General features: G+C 38.9%; 1 protein-coding gene across 1 annotated transcript in view; it reads left to right on the top strand.

The window, feature by feature from the left end:
• rassf3 (Ras association domain family member 3) overlaps positions 1-14,896 on the top strand; it is a 62,915-nt gene extending 48,019 nt beyond the window's left edge. Inside the window, exons 3-7 of the mRNA XM_070853512.1 lie at positions 7,346-7,453; positions 10,339-10,512; positions 11,196-11,283; positions 13,193-13,308; positions 13,678-14,896. Of these exons, the coding sequence (XP_070709613.1) occupies positions 7,346-7,453; positions 10,339-10,512; positions 11,196-11,283; positions 13,193-13,308; positions 13,678-13,827 (636 nt within the window). The 3' untranslated portion in view covers positions 13,828-14,896. The remainder of the gene's footprint in view (positions 1-7,345; positions 7,454-10,338; positions 10,513-11,195; positions 11,284-13,192; positions 13,309-13,677) is intronic.
• The last annotated feature ends 6,864 nt before the right edge of the window (positions 14,897-21,760 follow it).

Below are 21,760 nucleotides of genomic sequence, written 5' to 3'. Positions count from 1 at the left end.
CCAAGATCTAAAAATAGTTTTGACAAGGCAGCACTGTATCTACTGCGAGTGTCCATTAACTCAGGAATGTCCACTGAAGACTAAGAGTTTGAGCGACTGTGTTTGTCCATTAGCTGATCTGTTGCAGAGGAAAGGTGTGAGCACTTCCACTTGTGCAGAACATTTATGTGGTGTTGTGCATGCATGCGTGTGTACCCATTAGTACTGGAATGCCTGGAGGAAAGGTGTGGCCCGATCTCGACTTCCCCCCATGGACTCAACAGGAAGTAACAAGGAGGGAGAAGGAGGGCGTGAAGGTGAGGAGGGTAGAGAGATAGACACGAGATAGTTCTAAAGGTAAAAAAGTCGATCCACTGTGGATTAAAATTGCAGGAACATGTCGGCCTAGCCAAGGCCAAGTGTAATACATCCACTTAAAGGTCCCTTGTAAAACATTTACAAGGGAACTGAAATGACTTCTACTGTGGTCATTTCAAACATACATAGCTTAAAGGAGGAAGTAAGCATAGTCACAGAAATAAAATATCTTTCTTGTCCTTTACAATGTGGGTTAGATTCAGTTAGCACAGCCAAACCACTGTGTTTAGTCTTCTTGTAGCACCCATAACACAAAAAACACACAGTCCAGTCCTTTAGGGTCTATTTAGCAGAGCTAAGCATGTTGTGTCTGCACACACACACTTACGAGGTGATGTCATCTGTTTACAGACAGTGCATGCAGACAAGCGTGACAGCGCTAAACAAAGGCAGGAATGCTGCAGGTGTGTGTGATAAAAGGTTAAGGAAAGAAAATGCCATTTCTGTCTCGCACACGCATACAAACTTGTATTTAACAACTGAAGTTATTCTTGGCAGCAGTCAGGGAGCAGAGGATAGTGACCTGGTGATAAAGATAAAACCTTGATATGATTCCCCTCCTTTGTCTGTAGCTCGTATTTTTTTGTTTCGTCAACCTGTGCTCTGTCTTTCTCTTCTTCTTTTTCAGTGTTTCCTGGTAGCTCTGGTTTCAAAAAAGAGTTTGTTCTGCTTTTTGATGTCCCTCTGCTCTATACATCAAATATATTACAACACAGGAAATTTGATTATTGTTTAGATATTGAATCAGACTTTTAGCACTGTTAGTTTGTCTGTCACTAAGACAGACCTATTCTAGAGTTGGACAATAAGAGGAATACATCTGCTGTCACAACAGGGTTAACTAATGACTAACTGAACTTTTCAGTCAATTAAACAACCACGAGTGTCTTTACAATAATCTTATCAATGTGGCTTCTCATAAGACCTTACATGATGTAGGCTTACTACTGTACAGAGAGTTTTATACATCCCAACTACCCCATTAAATTCACTAACATGCAGTACACTTATTATTATTATTTGATTAAACTATATGCAGATGATGTTACTCTATCTGAAAGTTTCATTCTCTCGAAAAGTTGGTCAAAAACTGTAACCATCATTTTTGGCAAATAAAACAAAAAAAATGTATATACTTGACAATACCAAATTTTATGTCCAATGCAATTTAGGTGGTGTCAAAGCATGCTGGCGCAATAGAGACACAGTTTCGGTAATTTTATCAGTCATTATAGTTGATAGACATACATAACCTTTTAGCTTAGGTTGTACAGATATGACACTTTTGAAGACAATCCATGAAATGACATCATAGTAAGCAAAAATATCGATTGAGGTACTGGTAGACCGTTGCAGAGTTAAAAAGGTTAAATATCTGGCTATTAAGAAAGGTAAATCTCTGTTTCCAGTGAAAGTCAACTTCCGTTGGACATGAGAGTTTCACAGGAATGTGCTTTGTGATCAAATGTGCATTTATATGTAATGACAGGTGATGTCGGACAGACTGCTGTTACCGGAGGTTTTTGCATTATTTTTGAGTATCTGTCATTGAATACCAGGCTTTATTGAAACCCAGCTACTGTCTTTGTCCTTTCCTTCTGTCCTCCTTTCTCCCCTCTGTCCAGTGTTGATCTTACAGCTTCAGTGGGAGGATTCGCTGTGGTCTTAAATAGTACCATGACCTCATTGTGTTGTAGCTCCGCTGTGCTCTGCTTCTCTTGTTTGTTTGGATTTGGTCGCTCTCACCCTCCCAGTTCCTTTTAACCCTCTCTACACTGGAAGTTACACAGCCTGGACAAAGGCCTACAATTATGTTTTTGGGCCAGTATGTGTCAGTAATATCCAGCTCTGACATAATGGGATGAGTGAAAGTGTTTTTATGGGGAATTCTTTGAGTCTCAGCTCACAGTGATTGGTTTCAGTTGAGAGTTTTAGTGTCCCATGATCACCACAAAATGTTTGCTCAAACCTGAGAAGAATAGCATTCTGGTTCTTGTGATTATATTTTTTTTGTTCAACCAAAAATAGCGGTAATATCACTTGGTCACTAGACTACATTGACAAAAAACAAAAATACCATAAATAATAAATTAATTGAGGGATGAATAAGAACAACTGGACCCAGATTTGACTAGTCAAGGATTGGTTAAAGGGGCTGTTATTGAGGGCTGGAAGTCATTTAATCTACTAGCTCACCAAGTTTAGCTATTAACCTAACTGCACACATATTACAGTGATGATCACACAGATAGAGACGCACACACTGCACACTCATGAGAGAGGAAAGATTCCCCTGAGGGAGTATCTGAGAGTTTATCATGTTCTTTTTTTTTCTTTCACTACCTTGAGTTCTTTCTTTACCCTTTAGCCTGCCTGTCTTTCTGTGGATGACAGATAATCTCCTTACCTGTCACTTCCTGGTAATAAGCTTTGACTCACCTGACCGGGCAGGTGCTTAAAGTGAAGACTGAACATAGAAAAACCCCTCAGGTCAAACTTGATGTCACGATACACAGTTTAACAGAAGTTAGTTTCAGTTTTAGAAATAAACCAAAGGAATCTGTTACCCTCAGATTCATGGTGTTGTGACTTTGTGTGTCTTTGTCAGTGTTGGAAAGCATCTAAGTACTTTTACTCAAGGAAATATTCTACACTTCATGTATTTGTCTTTTGTCTTCCCTTGATCATCCCACAGCCCCTCCAGTGTATCTTGTTGCAGGTGCCCAACTGTAGTTTGGGAACCACAGTAAGAAACTGCCAAACTTCACTGTACACAAGGGTTAAAACTAGCTCCACTGACCCCTACTTCTGTACTGATTCATCAGTATTTATAATTGGTATTTTTCCTTGAGTAAAAGATATGAGTACCTCTTCCACCATTGGTCTTTGTGCATGTGGCTGAACAGATTTGTTGAGGTCCACTATCCTGTGTGTCCTCCTTTAATCCTGATGAGTCAGTGTCTGTGTCTGGCAGGTTGACAGACACATGCAGACAGAAAGGTCACCACCACTCAGGTGTCAGGAAGAAACTTCAGGTTACACAAACAAATTGGCTGTTAGCACAATACAGGGTTTAAATGATTTAATGAATGGAATGACAGTAGCTCTGTCATGTCCATAATTTTTTTAATTATTTCCTTTTTAAGTGTAATTTTAGAATTTTGAAATATCTGCCCTGTTTGTACTTTCTTTGGTTTGGTAGGTGTAAAAGGTTTTGGAACTGGTCCAGTAGACCTTGGTCTCAGCCGGCTGCGACTGCAATATAATCCTTTAAAGCAAATGCACCTGATCAAAGTGCGTCCATTAAAAGTGCTTGCTTTGACCACTGACAGGCTCAGATTGTTACTCACAGTGTTTGACAGCATTATGGAAAGGTTCCCTACAGAGACAGACCTAACAGGACTCCATTGACTCAAACAGTGATTTTACCTCGCAGCACAGGAAATGCTGGTCTATCTCTGCCTCGATCGGTTAGTTTGTTACACAAATATTGTGTTGGATTTGAACTAAAACACAAAGTCACACAATAACATAAACAAACTAACCAATAAAGGCAGGCGGAGACCAGCAACCCCTGTGTTCTTTGAGGTAAAATTACTGTTTTTGTCAATGAAGTCTGGTGGCTTTAAAGAGAGAGCCCATGTCTATAAAATACAGAAGTTATCCTTTAACATGACTGTCAATGAGAATATGAAACACCATACATGCTGGACATAAAAATGACCTGTTACATTAACATATTCTTGGATGAATGATGAGACTGCAACTGATAAATATTTTTGAATCCATGGAACACAGATATTTTCAATAAAATATGACGCCTTTAAATTGCTTCTTTTGGTCCAAAACCCAAAGATATTCAATTAACAGTTATTTAAAACTGAACTATTCAACTATATATTTAACTGTATAACTATTTTTCTGCAATAAATGACATGAATTATTAATCAATAAAAAAACTAGATTAGTTTTCAATCATTCAGCATTTGATAATGATTGACATGATGACTAATGATTAATTGATGCTATGGATACTGAATGCAACCTTATGATCTTACTGGAATCACCCAACAGAATATACTTGACAGCAGAAATAGAAAGAAGAAGGTATTTTTGTTGGAATGTACAATAAGTACACGTGTCATTTTTATCATTTCAGCTGTGAATGACTAGATGGGAGTTATCTGTAATCTCATATGTAGGCGCCCATCCAGTCCTCCTACTGTAGAGGCATCATCAAATGTCTTTTTTAATCTAATCTAAACATGTTATAAAGGACATGTTTAATGTTGTGAGTATACGCTGTTCACTTTACTAACTGGCATGCAGACTGGCACTTGTGTCTCAGAGCTATAAATCAGTGGACAAGCTACGGTGCTAGAAACCCTCAGACCTGCAGTACGTGTTTACACATACTGCATTGGCACCTTGTCTTTCCCTTGAGACTGTGTGTGTTTTCCATATAAGGGTGTATGCGCCTTCAAAGCCTCTCTGGATTCTGCACTGTGTGAGTGTGTGAGAGGGTTTTTTTTTAATAGATGTAGAGGAGAGCTGCACTATGCCCATGTAAGCACACACTACACTGGAGAATGAAACCTCTGAAGACTCTGCATAGGCACTCACACACTGACAGAAGATAGAAAACATCAGGACAGGAGTTCTTACATCCCATTTTGTTTGTCTGTGATTGGTTGTTTTAAGGCTAATAAAGCTTTAAGTTTAAAAGCAGAGCTCACTGTTAAACTGATGAAGACAAATTTTGTCATCATACAAGTGATGATTTGTTTTCAGTTATCAGTTAATCTAATGATTCATTTAAAATCTCTAGTGGCCTACATATACTTTTTGCAGCATTTACCCTTTGTAAATATTTTAGAAAATGCTATTTTTCAATTGTCATTGATTTACTTTTGTGTTTAATCAGTTCATCGACTAATTGTTTCAGCACTGATGAGGATAAAATAAAGATGTGGTTGAGGTTTCACCTACACATGATATATGCAAACCCAACTTAAAGATCTGATGAATGTGCACTACTCCATCACGTCAGTAATATCAGTTAATTGATAGATTATTTTCTCTATACACTGAAAATAGTGAAAAATACCAATAATCATTTCACAGATGCCAAAGAGGAATTATCAGATGGTTTTTTTTGTCCAACCAACAGTCCAAAATCCTACTTGACTTTTTAAAATGTTTTCGTTTTTCATTTCCACTATTTCATCGTTTCATTTTCTGAAATTAGTAAGGGGCTGTACATGTTTCTTTGTTAATAGGATGATTATAGCTTTTGCTTATTTACTAACTTATTAAGTGTCTTAACTCTTAAGACAATTCCCTGTTTCATGACTCAATAAAAGCATTTCTAGTCATTTTTTGTTTTGAATAAAAATCTGCGATGAATGGCATTAAATTTAAGCTGCTGTAACGATGCAGTCAGGGTTCGAACTTATAGGCATTTATATGCCATTTTTTCCCCTCAAAACCAAGCATCAGCATGCAGCGTCTGCCTGAAAACATTTTAATTGGCCTGAGGTCAGTGGACTGGCTCTTTACAACTGATTGTGTAACACATTTGGCTTTGTCATGTGACCTAAATTATAGTTTTGCTCGATTTTATGGATTTGCTGCTGTGTGCTGTTGTAAAGTGATAACAAAGGATGACTTGCTTCAAGTAATTTCGAAAGGGTGTGGTTATGTGTGGTTGATGAAGCGCATGTGCAGATGTTCATCGCTGCACCAGACACGTGTGTCTGTCTGTCATCTTTATCTCTATCAGCTGACCTCTGTTTTGACCCTCCCCACCTTCTATGGCTATTTATACATAAACACAGTGCTGACTGTGGCTCTCCTCTCACACACTAAAGCCCCTTGTGTGGCTGACTTAACAAACACACGTGTGCTTGCATGACATACACATCCATTATAAGCTATTTGAATCAGCTAAACACACAATTCAAGTCCACGTGGCGTCCTGTGCAGGGTATTTATCCTCTGAAACATTTTGTCTTGTGCTGCTGAGTTTTGGATTGCTATGTGTGTGACTTGCATGTTCTGTCCTGCAGGAGGTTTCCATGTTTTGTCTAAAATTAGAAGTCAGTCACACAGCATGGGACCCAGGATTATTAGAAATGTGTTTTTGTCATGCGCTAACCCTCCAGCAGTGAAGGCCTGTTCTCACTTAGAGTCCAAGCCTAGCATTATTTTTGGGGGGAAGGAAGAAATATACTTGGCTCAGCCTCAATGTTGTGTTTTATTCTCAGTGCAGCCCACAATTAGGAGCTCAACAAGTTATCTCCTCCTTCCTCATCATCACACAAGTGGGCTTGGTCACACGAACAATACCATAATGCTCTATTTTACCCTGAAGCACTGTGCAATGACATTAAGTCCATATCTACATAAAGCTCTTACTCTGCTCTGTGACGTCCTTCTGTTATGGTTCTCATTCCTAAGGTAAAGAATCAAGTCCTTTCATATTACACTCTAAAAACATCACTTATTTGTCCTGTTTATCTGTTTAACTTGTCAAATAACACTTCTTCTACTACTACTTCTCAGATTGTTCTCATAAATCTTAAAATCAGGAGTTTTTTTCCTCCAATCCATTTAATGCATTTGACAACTCCATCAGTGTCAGGAAATAAGTATTACACCTACCTAGTCAGTGGGATTTATATCAGAGGTTTGGTTGGTCATCTGTAACAACAGGACAGAGACTGCAAAATGCAGTCGGTAAAAATTGTTATTATTTATTACTATTGATTGACTGGAGTCGTGCAAGCCGCTATCTGCTGTGTGTAATACAGCGACCAAGGAGGAGTCTCTTCACTGAAGACCCAGACCCTTGAATTGGATAAGGAAGAACTCGTCCACGTTTCCCTGCTGCTGTTGTCCTAACAGAGACTGTACTGTTTTGATGCTCTTGGTTGACTTGTGACTTATCCTGTCTTGTTTCCTTTTATTCTCTCTCACTCTTTGTCAGGATGTGGAGAAGGAGAGAGAGCTGCGGACAGAGTTCAGCCGGGAGGAAATCAGGCAGAAGGTCGAGCAGTACAACATGATGACCAAAGACCACCTTAAAATGACACTAGTGAGTGAAGTACACACACACACATACACACACAAAGGCTGAGTCAGTGAGTTGTATGTATTTGGCTGTTAGCTCGTTTCTCCCTTAAGAAACAGAAAACATGTTGTACGAGGCACATGTTCTGTATGCAATTACCACTTCAGTTAAACTGCTACCATTCAACAATGATGCATCTGTTTTTATTTACAAGGTCTTCCAATTAAAGAATAACTCTGGTATTTGTAAAGCTGGGTCACATTTTCACATGTGTTGGGTTTGTAATGATTGGTAAGTACATAGAGTTTTGGAATCGGTCCAGTAGATTGCCTAAGTCGTCAAAGTATGTCCACTAAAAGTACTGTTTTTTCCTCTGACAAGCTCAGATTGTTGATGTGGAAAGCATCCCCATAGAGATAGACCTGCAAGATACTTTTTGTTAAACCAGTGCCCGACATTAGGTCACTATCTTCAAATCTACCAGACTCCGTTGACAAAAAACAGTAATTTTATCTCACAGAGATGGGGAGTAGTTGGTTTTGATCAGTTAGTTTGTTTGTGTTATTGAGTGCCTTAGGTGTTTTAACACTTACGTTTGGATCCAAATCTACCCACAAAGTAACTGATCGAGGCAGCAGTCAATCAGACTTTTGTGTTCTGCAAGGTAAGTTTATTGTTTTTGTCAAAGGAGTCTGGTGGCTTTGAAGAGAGCATAGACAGATATAATGGCCTCAGTTTCCTGTCAAAAGGGCAGCAAGGTCAAGCTTTGAAAATATACTAAATATAACATACACTTGAAGTGATAATGACTTTTTATACATTATTCTGCTGCCCACGCCCGCAGCAGTACAGTGCTTACCATCTGGGCTGATAGTCCTGTCTACTTCTCTAAATCTAGTACACGGACTATGGATAAATGCCTCATTCAAGCCCACTTCAAAGCCCACTCCAACAATCCCTTTAAGGTTGTCCATTTTGTCTGCCAACACAATATTTGTGAAACATATGATAAGACAAAAAGGGATCTTTCAGGGCTGTCTCTGTAGGGATCCTCTCTGTATTGTTGTCAGACACAGAATAAGAATCTGAGCCTGTCTGTGGCAAAAACAAGCACAGTTGCTCTGAAGTATTACAAATCAGCAATTGTACTCCATGTAGTGGCTACAGGTGAAGCTAACCCAGATGTGAAAAAGCTGAAGTAATCCTTTAAATGATCTTAAGTCCTTAAGATGTTCATAACAATATAAAATTGAACATCTGCAATCCCATACGATGGAGCATCCTCTGAGGAACAGCTGCTAAATGATCCTTGTCAAGAGAGATTGTCAATTGTCTTTCCAAAGTCAAACTGTGTAAGTTGTGAGAGAGAGAGGCTGTAATCAACTCTCTATTCTATCCCTCCGACAAGAAAAATATCTGGATGTAAATATAAGTGAAACAGCTGCGATGTCCAAACATGACATCCAAACAGTCATGCAGACTGTAAATCTGAACATTTGAGGTGTGCTGATGTTTCAACATCCACGCTGCCTTCCTCCTGCTCCCAGCATTCCTCAGCAGTCACATCAGAGTGATGTGATGTTATTCCTGCTATTGTTCTCCCCCACATTGTTTTCCTTGGCAGCGCGAAATGTGCCTGAAGTTTTATTCAAACCATGAGACAGTCTAACTCTGTTTAAATCCAGTAAAAATGAAGTGTTTTAGGCAAAGAGGAGGCACTGCACTGTCAGGTAAGAAAATTTAGAATTCTTAAATTTGATATGACTTTATGAAAAAGGGGTTTTCTTGTTTCTTAAAAGGAGCAGCACGTAAGTAAAGGCCTTTGTTGGGTCTAATATATAGCAATCAACAACTTGTTTCAAACTTAAACGAAATAAGCTATTGTCAGTTTCAACTAACCGGTGTTTGAGTCAGCCGGTTGGTAGGTCAACAAAGGAGGGGAACTGTAATTACTCAGAATAAGTCTAGATGTTGAACGCCCAACCTGATAGGATCACTGTGAAGCTTGCAGACATGTAGTTTTACCCACACCTAATGCTGTCTTGTACATGTGTCTTTGTCTCTTTATCTCTTCATCTGTGATGGTGCAAGTTTCTCCTTGTCATCCTGTCTACTTTATACTGATCTGGTTTGTCCACTTCTGACCTCACACACATCCACTTGCACGCACAGTCCTCCAGGCACCACACGGAGTAATGAGATTAAGATGCTCTTCCTCTGTCTGGGACCATCTGTCCTGCTGGACACACTGGACTTATTGGCTGAACTGCTCTCGTCTGAAAGGAGATCATATAGCACTGCTGCACTATAGCTCTGTCCTAACGTGCCTTGATACAATTCTGATTGTAATTCATGTTACATACGTTTTCATTTGCCATCTTCAGTGCTAGTTTTTGCACCAGATTTAGATTTAGTGTTACCCACATTTTTACAATGCCTTAATTAGAGCTACTGGAGGTAAAAAAAAGACAAACGAAAAACCAGAGCCAGGGTTATGGGGCCAATAATCTGAGAAAGCAATGGTAAATTTCAGAGATTAAAGTTATGTGGTAAATATATGACAAACAAAACCTCAAACGTACTCTGAGATTAAATTCACAAAATTACAAGAACAAAAATCTAATGTTCTTCAAGTGAGTTTAGTGAACAACGACCAAACACAACAGGCACAACAGCAACAATGAAAACTGGGGGATCTGTACTGTACCTCTGGACCACCTCCGTCCACCCCAACCAAGAAACTAAGATGCTGCAGATTCACTATGTTTTTGTCTGAAATCAAGAATTTGAATGCTGATTTTGCCAAACTTGAGACTCAGAGACTCAGTGTCAAACTTGACCTATTGACCTCTCTCTCTCTCTCTCTCTCTCTCTCTCTCTCTCTCTCTCTCTCTCTCTCGCTCTCTCAGAATCCTACTGGTGTGTACACTGGTTTCGTCAAAGTCCAGATGGACCTGAGGAGGCCGGTGACGGTGCGGGGGGGTCAGAGAGGAGGGAGAGGGGCCTTAGCAGAGGAGGCCTTCCATCTGCCCAAAGGAGTCACCAACACTCTCCACATCAGCTCCAATAACACAGTCAGACAGGTGGCTCACCCACACACTCTTCAGCACAACTTAATTAGGGTCTGATGACATACAGGTCGAGGTCGGGGTTTAACAGAAGCGGGCTGCTGTGGAAGTTTTATTAAAAACTTGATTGGCTTCAGTCACTTTAGTCTCTTTCCTGACATGTTGATGAACCTAAACTGAAACTAAACCTTGATTTGTATTATAACTCAAATAGAAATGTTCATATTGTATTAGCTACCTAGCTGTCAGTTGTAGCATGGTCTGATGGTGTAAAAACCTGTGAGATAGACCTGTAAGAACCTTTTTGTGTAAAAAAACAGCCGGCTTATCACTCTCTTCAGTCACTCAACAGTAATTTTACCTCACAGAGTATGGAGGCTGCTGGTCTACTGCTGCCTTTATCGATTAGTTTTTTTTGTGTTACAGTGTGATTTAGGTCGCAAATATTGTGTTGGATCTGAACTAAGCCTTTAAAACACCAAAGTAAACCAAAAACAAAAAATGAAAAAATACGCCATCTTCAGATTGTGGAAGATAAAAAAAATGCTTTGTACGAAGTAATCATCCAGTTTGTTTTCAGCTTAGCTTGTTAAACCTCTGCGGTTAGCTGTCTCTGAGCTTATCATCACCAAGTTCACATCAGTGTTTTTTAATGATGCTTAAATGAGTGTTCTGTTCTTGTGTGTGTGTGTCAACAGGTGATCATCGCCCTGCTGGGCAAGTTCACTGTCGCAGACAACCCGGCCAAATATGCCCTGTACAAGCGCTACCGCAGGGAGGAGCAGGGTAAGGCTGAGCCCCCTGACTGTGTGTGTGTGTGTGTGTGTGTGTGTGTGTGTGTGTGTGTGTGTGTGTGTGTGTGTGTGTGTGTGTGTGTGTGTGTGTGTGAGTGTGAGTGTGAGTGTGAGTGTGAGTGTGAGTGTGAGTGTGAGTGTGTGAGTGTGTGAGTGTGATAGAGAGACAGGGAAAAGTGACAGGGCTGGAGACACTGTTTCATGCCACTCATGCCAAGCTCGGTGTCAGATGCTTTGGCACTGACGTAGTGTGGATGATCTGTGCGTGTGTGTGTGTGTGTGTGAAGGGCATGTGAGTGTGTATTTCTGAATGCCTCGCCCTCATGTTGCTGGTTGGGCTCTCCCCACTATCAACAGCCCATCAGGAAGACCCACGCATGTATATTAATACACACACACACACAAATACACTCTCTATGAATCAGCAGCTGTTCAGGGGTCGTCGGGTATCAAATATTATCTTTCAGTCTATTTAGCGTCTCCGAAAAAGGAAAGCATCGAGTTTATGGGCCTGATACAGTAAAACGTGATCTGAAGTCACTTGAATTTATTGAATTTGTGTATTTAGTTTTATTTCTTGGTTGAAGTCTGTAAAACATTCTGCCCACAGACTTTTATAGACATTTGGTGTTTTTTCCCTTTTGAAGGATGCATGTTACTGCAGTCACGTGAACTCCTGGTCTGGTTTTACCTCCTAACTGGAGACATACAGTGAGCCTGAGTCTCTAGACACGAGCCTGACAACAGATGTATGTAGACTTATGTACATGAGCTCATTTATATAGTTCCCAAGCTGTAGTGTGGTGAAGCTTTCATTCAAGGCATTAAACACTATTTGTCATGTCCCGTTGCTGCTCTTTCATCAGGAATATGAGGTGTTTGCTGAACCGTGGTGTAGACCTGTCTTTGACTTTCAGTAAATCTTCTACCGAGCTGCCGGCTGTAGCTTCATATTTAATACACACATCGATCTCTTATCTTACTTTCGGAAAGAATGCAAAAGAATATATTTCCCAAAAAGAAAAAAAAGTAAAGTATTCCTATAATGTTTAGTTGGTTTTGCACTGCTCCCTTCCTGTGTCACATGGCCTCTTCCTCTTTTATTTGATGGGCATTCAGTGTGAGGTTAAGCTACGTTCTGTCAACATGTGGATTATTTACACAGGCTGCACCTTTATGTGCATCTGACAAGTCTTCATTCTAATTTGATATAGTTTTGTTTGATTTATTTTTATGTAGACATTATGTAGTGATGCACTTTCTGGTGAGTTTTAGTGTTCAGAAATGTTTTTATATATCATCTTTAACACTGTAAAATAACCTGGTTTAGGTTTAAAAGTGTATTGGCCAGGATTATCAGTATCAGTAACATATGACGAAGTATTAGGGCCACTTTGTGGGAAAAAACTTGGACGTCTTTTATAAATAAAGACGTAATTTTATGAAAAAACGTCGTATTATGAGAATAAGGTCATAATTTTGTATTATTCTTGAGGGGAAATATCAGAAGGGCAAATGGATTTTATTCATGTAATCGTATTATAAAAAATACAACTTTTTTTCATGAAATGTTATGACTTTTGGAAAACTTTGTGCTGGATTATTTTCCCTCTCTGTGGCCCTAATACTCCACCGTAGTATCGGCCCTAAAAGTTCAGCGGTCTGATCTTTGATGATATTCTCTTTCTCTGTTATTGTAAATTACTGTGGTCGTTGATGTGCCGCACCCATCCTTTCATCCTCTACCAAGCCTGTTTATATGAACACACACACACACACACACACACACACACACAGTGCAATATCTAACGGCAGCGACCACAGTGGTGGCTGCACGTATGTGACTTGATGGAACACAACTGTACTGACTAAATCAATCCGTATGCGTGTCTGTCCTGCAGTGTATGTGTGCAAACTGGCGGATGGCGAGCAGCCGTTGTTTCTTCGTCTGGTGGCGGGACCCGACACCGACACACTCAGCTTCGTACTGAGAGAACAACAGACTGGAGAAGTCATGGTAACACTAACACCACACCACTCCGCCTCTATTTCTCTGTCTGTGAAAATGTACAGTGGATTTATTCCTATTATTCCCCCTCATGTTCTCCTGGGTCACTGCATCCTCCTCCTCCTTTTTCCTTCATCTTCTCTTTCCGACCCTCCACTACTCACAGTATCTTTCTTTTCTTTCTCCTTCTTTTATTTATTCATTTTCTACAATGGCCCAATATGCTGTAGTCACTGTCATCATTCAGTAGAAGAAAATAATTATGAAGAAGAAAAAAGGAAGTACCACAATAGCTCCAATCCTTAAACATTCAAAAAACAAGTAAAATGCTGAACTGTGGTGTATGAATACAGCTTATTTGCTTGTTCCTCTCTTCAGTGGGACGCGTTCTCCATCCCAGAGCTGAGTAACTTCCTGCGGATCCTCGACAAGGAGGAGGATGAGCAGAAGGAGGCGGTTATTCGCCGCTACGAGGCCTACCGCCAGAGACTACTGGAGGCGCTGAGGGAGGTCAGAGGGCCTTCTTAGAGGATTAACCTCCATTAAACAGGACTACTACCCCCTAGAGGGGCAGAGGAGGTGATGTCTAACTCCTCAGAGGAAAACACGTAGTGTAAATCTTGATAGAGAGAGGGACATGAACGCAGAATGAGAAGAGAGGATCCAGCACCTGGAAGAAGGCATGGCACAGACAGGAAGAGGGATGATGTAAAGATTACGAGAGGACAGAAACGGAGAGACGGCAAGCGAAGGACTGCGAACGAAATAAGGGATTAACAAACAAAATTCAGATGGATGCGACTGGAGTTTGATTCAGCCTGGATTGAAGACTTCAAACTGCTGTCTGTCTGTCTGTCTGTCTGTCTGTCTGTCTGCACACACCAAAGATTTAGTTATTTGTGCCATATTCATTCATCCTCTCGCGCTCTCTCTGTCCATCCCTCTCTTCTTCCTCTGTCACTCTGTCCTGCTGTCACGTAATTTATGCAGTTTCCTCTTTGTTTCCCCCTTGTTTATCCTTTAAACTTGTGAAAGACTCAAAGCCATATGTTGAGTCAGAGTTTTATTTAATTTGTTTGTTTGAAAGGTCTGTACATAATTTTTTCTTAATTTATATGGGTGAAGCTTTTTATTGTTTTATTTTGTTTTCTTGCAACTAAAAAGTCTTATTTTAGTTTATTATACAGAGGCAGAGCACCAATCTGGTTGTTGACACAGACATGGAGAATAGTTCATCCTGACTGCTACTAGAGGTAAATACACAGACAGCAGGAGCATCACAAACCACTAGTATGTGCATCAAAACCATCTCCAGGCTGCAGCTACAGATACACGATAGGAATATCTGCAGTAAAGATGTCTCAAGTCTCAAGTCTCTGGAGTCTCAAGTGTGCCAAAAAACTGACTTTGAATTCTAATCTAAACTGATAAATTGATGTATTTTTGTTCTACTATATTTTCATTACTTTTGATAGAACATGAAGGTGGAATAACTGAAAACACTGAAGATACAAGGGGCAACGTGTACAAATATTTACATTTAAATTTATTATAAATGCATAAATCACATGTAAACCATTTAGATTAAGGTCAGATTTACATTTAGATTAGATTTGATTTCAAACAAGTTTAAAAAAGGAAAAGTAATAGCACACAAAAAAATCAACAAAAGTAGCAGCAAACACTATAAATACATATTATACTTCCTTGTACATATAAATAGAAATTCACAGTAAACGACATAATTAAATATTTACTGCCAGAGTAAGTATTGTTATATATTGAGTATATTTATATATATATTTTTTGTACCTGGTAAAAGTAGGTTGGTTTGATTCACTAGTAAAAATGTGCTTTACATATATCGTATATTTCAAATAAATGATAACAATTTCGATTTAATGGGCAGACACATTAGAAAAGGGAAAAACAAAAATGACAATTTAAATGACTTTTTAAATTAATTCAGCAATTTCATTGTAAAAAGAAAAGGTCTAATAAATGTATTCATTAGCATTCATTCTTAACAATATTTTCATTACTAATTTTCCCAGACCACAAATATGCCATCCTCTATATGCAGCAAAATGGGAAAAATCCTTTAGCCTACTTCCTTTTTTTTTTTTGCTTTAATCACCTTTTATGACTATGATATGGAAAATAATGTTTAAAAAAATAGTTTAAAAATGATTTGATATGTATTTACATTTACATTTTTTATGCATAGTTTATTTGCAAATGAAATGAATCAATTAAAATAGCTTTTTTTTAATTCTTCAGTCTTCAGGCACACTTCAGACTCCACAGGCAGGTGGCCTGAAACTGAATGTTGTTGACAGATATATTTCAGGTTTAATGTGACTTAAAACGGGCAGACGCAAATTCCACAAGACACATAATCAAAGAAGAAAGGTTTCCAGTAAAGGAAAACAATAATAGAATCAAATCGAAGCGTATGAGCTCAGAAAGTAATTCAGTTCTGGTTGTGAAGATTCTGTTTGTTAGTGTAAGTGAAGACAGTTGAGGATGATAATGATGAACTGGTTGGATTTGAAGCCTGTGTTTGTTTCCACTCCACCAGCAGAGTTTAGCGAAACATGAACAGATGTAGTTTGGACAGACCCCTGACCTTTGACCCTGCACGGTCAGAGCAGGCAAGAGTGAGATTGGACTGGTTTCTGGAAGTTGACTGAGCAGTTTAAAGGAAGTAGAATATCAGATACGGGAGCAAAAAAAAAAGAAGAGGACATGTTCTAGTACATGAGAAAGACTGTCGTAAAAGTAGTGTGATCATAACCTTGAGGACAATGACAGGATTTTCGTCAAACCGCAAGTTACGGTGATTAACTGCTCGTTCGTTTTTTGCATTTAAGAAAGCACCAATAATCCACAGCTGAGAGAAAAGGAGGTCTGTAAGTGCTGATAGCTGCAGAGAATAGGGAAGGGAAAATGGCTGCATTGTGCTGTTCCCCTGTCCGTCTGTCTGCAGGCATTCATTTAGAACGCCTGTGTTTTTGTGCTCTTATCTCAAGTTGAAACGTGCAGCCTTGACCTCCTTGTCAGCATTTCAGCTTTTTTTCTGGTGGATGAAAGGAAAGAATATTAAAGAGGGAAAGAGGGAAAGGATGTTAGTATAGCGAAGAGGACAAATTAAAGCATGGAAAAACCAAATGAATGAAAGATATGCATTAGCAAGTGTAAAAGAAGGCCTTTTTGTGCAGTTAAGAGTTCATGAAAGGCTCCTTATGAGGCCATAAAGGCCTTTTGATTGTGTTGCAAGTAAATAGCTGCCTTAAATATATATATGCAATGTTCTCTTTGCGACATATCTTTAATCACTTATGGCGTAGAGACCAAAGAGGCTTGTTTTCAATGTAGTTTTGTGAAAGAATCTTTGCTTTTTCGAATCAGCATTTATTCAGATATTTGAGGAAACAACAGACAAACAAATAGAGATAAATCACATAGACAATCATGTGGACAAGCAAAACTATGTTCAGATGCGTCGCAAATCATTCAAAAAGATGTCAAATGCTTCACTTTTTTGAGCTGCAGGTACTGAATGAAGTCAAACTGATGCTGTGGTTCATTGTAGAAAACAGTTGTACAATGCCACCATCTAGTGGAGAAATACTGCAACTATTCTCATTTCTGTGTCAAACATGCATCGATTATCCTTTAGATTTATTTTAGCTGTTTTGTTGTAACCAAAGATATTTTTGTGGCGTTGCCTGGAGCAAAAGTATATTAGAGGCCTCTTCCCACTGGAGGGAAAACCATATATAGTTTAGAGTTTTATTTAAAGGGGTTTTAACCCTTGTTTATTCTTCTATCAAACACTGGGTTGAGTCTGTGGAAGCAAAATAAGGCCATAAGGATTTGAATCTCTCATGCAGCAGAATACCTAATTGACATTTATGGGCAACTGGAAAAACGTAAACTTTTATTAAGACTAGGGCTCACAAATTCAGATGGAAAATTCATGTGTATACAAACATTATAAAAACACCAAAATTCAAGATGAACTTTTAACCTAAACAATTGGCCTGCTGTGAATTTGCAAAACATGATACATTAATGCTTCTGGATATTTCAAAAATGGGAATTCAGCCTGATAAATGAGGTATTCAGTAACTTATATAGCTCAAACTATTATGGTCTCTTTTTGCTTCCATATTAAACAATTTAAACTGATGCGAAAGTCTGCATGGAAACAGTTCATGAATTTTAAAGCCATGTTGTTGTTTGTTTAATTGACAAACAACTTGAGCTGTTAAAACACACCACACCAGACTAGTTGTATCAAATAATTTTTTTTTGGGCACTTTAACTTTGAATTCAGGGAAGACGGGTTTGATTTTTCTTTTTTCTCCTGTTTAAACTACCACCATCACACTCTGTATTTTACCTTAACATCTAATATACTATAATCTTATTTTGATGAGCTCCACTCATAATTATATGTTTTTCCTTTTTTTTTCTCTAACAAATGGAAGTACAGTGTGACAGAAGTTAAGTTTATTTTAAGCTCATTTTATTTTTGATCTCATCAAGCTTCCGTATATTTGCTCGGAGTTAGCTGTAGACTGTGAAACGTTGGGTTGAATCTCGCATGTGTTCCTGTTTGTCTCTTTGTGTACGTTCATGCTTACTGACAACACTACTGGGCTGTCCAGCATTAAAGCATGCATTATTGTAGATGAAACAGTGGGTCAGATGGCATTTGGAGAATAATGTTTGGCGTGACAAGGTCGGTGAAAACAAATACTATTTTTCAAACGCTGTCACATGTGCTAGTAACATAAATTAGGCTCGTTAATCTATATATTATGAAAAGCTTTTGGGCCAGTAGTGTTGTTGAATGAAGAGTTGATATATGATACCTGGTGTGTGTTCAGAAATCTTGTTTTTATGGCTGTTCAATCATAACTAGAGTCATAGAGCGTGCAAAGGGCAAGATTCCACAAATATTCAGACAGTTTTTTTTGTAGCAAGTCCTCACATTTGAGAACGACTGAATTATCAAAGTAGCTGCAGCGTATCTGCCTGATCTACTAAAGTGCACATCCCTGAGCAGCCCTATTTGTCTCCAGTCCACCGTAAGAGATATTTGAGCTGAATCAACAGAAAATTAATCAGCAACAATTTTGTGCAGTTTTGCATGTGAGCGCTTCCTGGTTTTCGTAGTCTTCCACAATGGTAAACTGTCAAGGCCTTCGTACTGATTTCTTTGTCCAATTGGCTGAGTTGTATAACAATAACACATCCTACAATATTTTAGAAATGTATTTTATAGGTATAGAGCTATAGATAAGAATATTTATTTTTTAGTCTGTCAGTCTGATGCTATGGAGTCCCAAGGGTGACTTCAACAAAACAATTTTCATGCATCTTAAAATATTTACATACTGTTAGTAGATATAAATCTGACATATCGGCATTATATGGTGTTAAAGGATAGAGTATTTATAGCATACATATATTTCCATTTTTTCAGCACGTTTAAGGACTTTTCATCCATGTTGGTTTAAAGGCTGAGGCTCAAAGATGACTCTTTGACATTGGAAACGGTTGTGTAAAAATGTAACTTATGTCCAGTGATTATTTGATGTGACTGAAAGCTCCAGAACAGCCACTAATTGGACTTTTGTTTCCTCAAAGGCTCCTAAATTGGTTAACTGGCCTTTTGTCTCCAATTTTCTTAGTATCAGTTCTGTGTGATCTGTCTCTAGTTCAAACAGCCAGAAAACTGTAATGTTAAATGCCAAAGATCTGTCAGTAGCTCTTCTGCCGTTTTATTGTATCTTTCTCTCAATTATGCTGTTTTTGTTGTACGCAGGGACTGACTATAGAGAACAGATGATTCATCAGGTCTATCTCACATGATCTGAGCTCAAAAACACAGCAGTTCACTCTGTTCTTCTACACTTGATAGGAAAACAAGGTCACATGTTTTAATTTCGGACCTGAGCCGCAAAATCCAAACTTATTGTTGTCTTTAGAATCTAAGAAAGGATGAAAATAAGCTCAGAGATGGTTTAAAATCTGAAGCCCTCTTATTTCTACTTTAATCAATGTCTATTCAAGAACAAAGTCAGTAGAAGCCGTATTTTTAGTGAAAGATTTTGGTGAATTTTGGCTTTTGAGCTCAGGTCTGAAAGCTCAGACGTCAGCAGTGCCTTTCTAAAGCTTTGACAGCAGCAGACAGAAAAACACACCTGCAGGACAGACGGAGGGTTTCATCAGATGTTGCAGTTCTCTCTGCAGGCGAACAGCTCACCGAGGCAGGTTTCTGTTTGTCGGTTTCTTGTTGTTTCTCTTTGAATCATTACCAAGTGTGGCCTTTCCTCACTCAAGGGCGGGCCGCAGCTATTAAAGGTGAAATTAAAGCAAAACGCGCTCGTGTGTCCAGATGTCTTCATGCATGTTTTATCTCGGGTGTTGCAGTTATTTTGCTCTCTTCTTCTTTTGATTTAATGAGGTTTTGTGATGTAACTGCTCCTCAGGCTTTTCATCCTTCAACACAAAAGGAACACCAATGGAATTCTTTTGCAAATTGCTTATCCTGTATTTGATATATCTGACAAGAGCTGAAAGATTAGTCTGTTAATTTCTTCCTTGAGTGAACAATTATTTTGATATTTTTATCATTATAGAATGAACATCCTTAAAGAATATCAAACAAAACAAGATATTTGAAGACATGACCTTCGACCAAATAACCATTAAATGCAGCTTGATATTTAACTTACAAAGAATTTTACTAAATTAACGTAAAACTAAACAGAGCTGCAGATACATTTCACAAAAGCATTTCTTTTTTAAAAATATCCCAAACCTGCATAAACTTCATCTGAAACCTCTTTAACGTTTGTCTTAAAAGTGTGGTATAAAGGAATAGTTCAGCATATTATTATTTAGTTTATCTGCCTCCTTGCAGAGAGTTGGATGAGAAGAATGATAACCTTTTTCATATCTGTGCGTGCCCCGTGCTAAACACTTAGCTTAGCATAAAGGCTGCAAACCTGTGGAAAGAGCCAGCCTAGCACCTGTTCTTGTTCTTGAAGAACAGGGAGGCTAGCTGTTTGCTCCTGCTTTCACTCGTTATGCTAAGCTAAGCTAAGTGTCTCCAGGCTCCAGCTTCATGTTTAATTAATAGACTGACTGCAAAAATCTTCAAATCCTTAAATAACCCAGCAGAGCAGTTGATCCTGGGGGTGACTTTATTAAGAGTGGATGGGGTCATTTATTCACTTCTGTATTTTGGCTGCAGGCAGCAGCTCCTCCTCTTGCCCTCTGTTTGACCCCGACTCAAATACCCTCACAGACAACAAGTGGCACCCCCCCCTGTCTCACACTCCCACACTAAACTCTGCCTGATGTAAAGCTGCAGCAGTGAGCCTGTCGGCGCTGCCTTCAAAGTAAAAGCTCAGAGTGTCTCTCCCATGCTTTGGCTGCTAACTAACTAAAAAAGTAAAAGGTCTGAGTTCTTCTTCCACCACAGGCCATGACACAGGATATGCCAACACCTTGGCTAAATAATGAGGAGGGGAAACCCTGAAGACCTTTAGATCATACCGTACTTGCAGATGCTATTTGACACCCACAAGCAGAGGTATAAAATGATTATTGGGGAACATATTAAAGCTGGCATGGTCTACGTCTGCCGTATTAATTTGGACAAGACACGAAGTATAAACAAATATCTCTTACTTGAAAGTATAATTCCCTTGTACTTAACTTAAAACACTGATTCGTTAAAAAAAAAAAAAAAAGTAATAAATAAACGGACCGGAAACTTGCGCCTCAACACTTTTATTTTGAAGGTCGTCACCGGATGCGGTGCTGTTGCTCTGTTTCTCCGACGCTCATTCATCTTCCTCCTCAGTCGGACCTGTGTTATCCAACAGGAAGAAGCGACACTGGCTGAAAACTCAACGATGTAAGTTTGACACTTGAATATCTTTTCATTCAAACGTAGAAAGAAATTGTTTTCAGTGGTTCTTAACCTCTGCGAACGCCGCTGGTATGAAGACTGTCTGCGTCGCCAAACTGTGTTCAAAAATCTGTTAATTGTCGCTGTGAAAGCAACGGCATTGTAATGAAAATCAATTAAAGTCATTTTTTCACCCTCTAAGGGTCACACTTCTTTTCGGCATTAATCACTTTATCATATTCGTCATCTAAATAATCTTAATAAGTAAACAAACTCTAACAGCCGCTTCAGCTATCAAGCCCCACAGATGAAGCTAATCTAGCAGAGTAATCAGCTGTGGGCGGTAGGTGGTTTAAACTCCTACAAAACTGACCTAAACACATTCCTGCTTCCTGATATACGAGTTTACTCCCAAAGACTTTGTAAAATATAGCTCATAATGATCTACAGCACATGCAGGTTCCAAGATAAAGTCAAACATTTTTGACCAGAGTTTGGCACAAACTGCTGGATCATCTCTGTTCT

This window comes from Pempheris klunzingeri, chromosome 22, assembly GCF_042242105.1.
Source record: "Pempheris klunzingeri isolate RE-2024b chromosome 22, fPemKlu1.hap1, whole genome shotgun sequence".
NCBI classification, from domain to species: Eukaryota; Metazoa; Chordata; class Actinopteri; order Acropomatiformes; family Pempheridae; genus Pempheris; species Pempheris klunzingeri.
The sequence above is the reverse complement of the archived record's forward strand: the minus strand, read 5'-3'. Positions and strand labels throughout refer to the sequence as shown.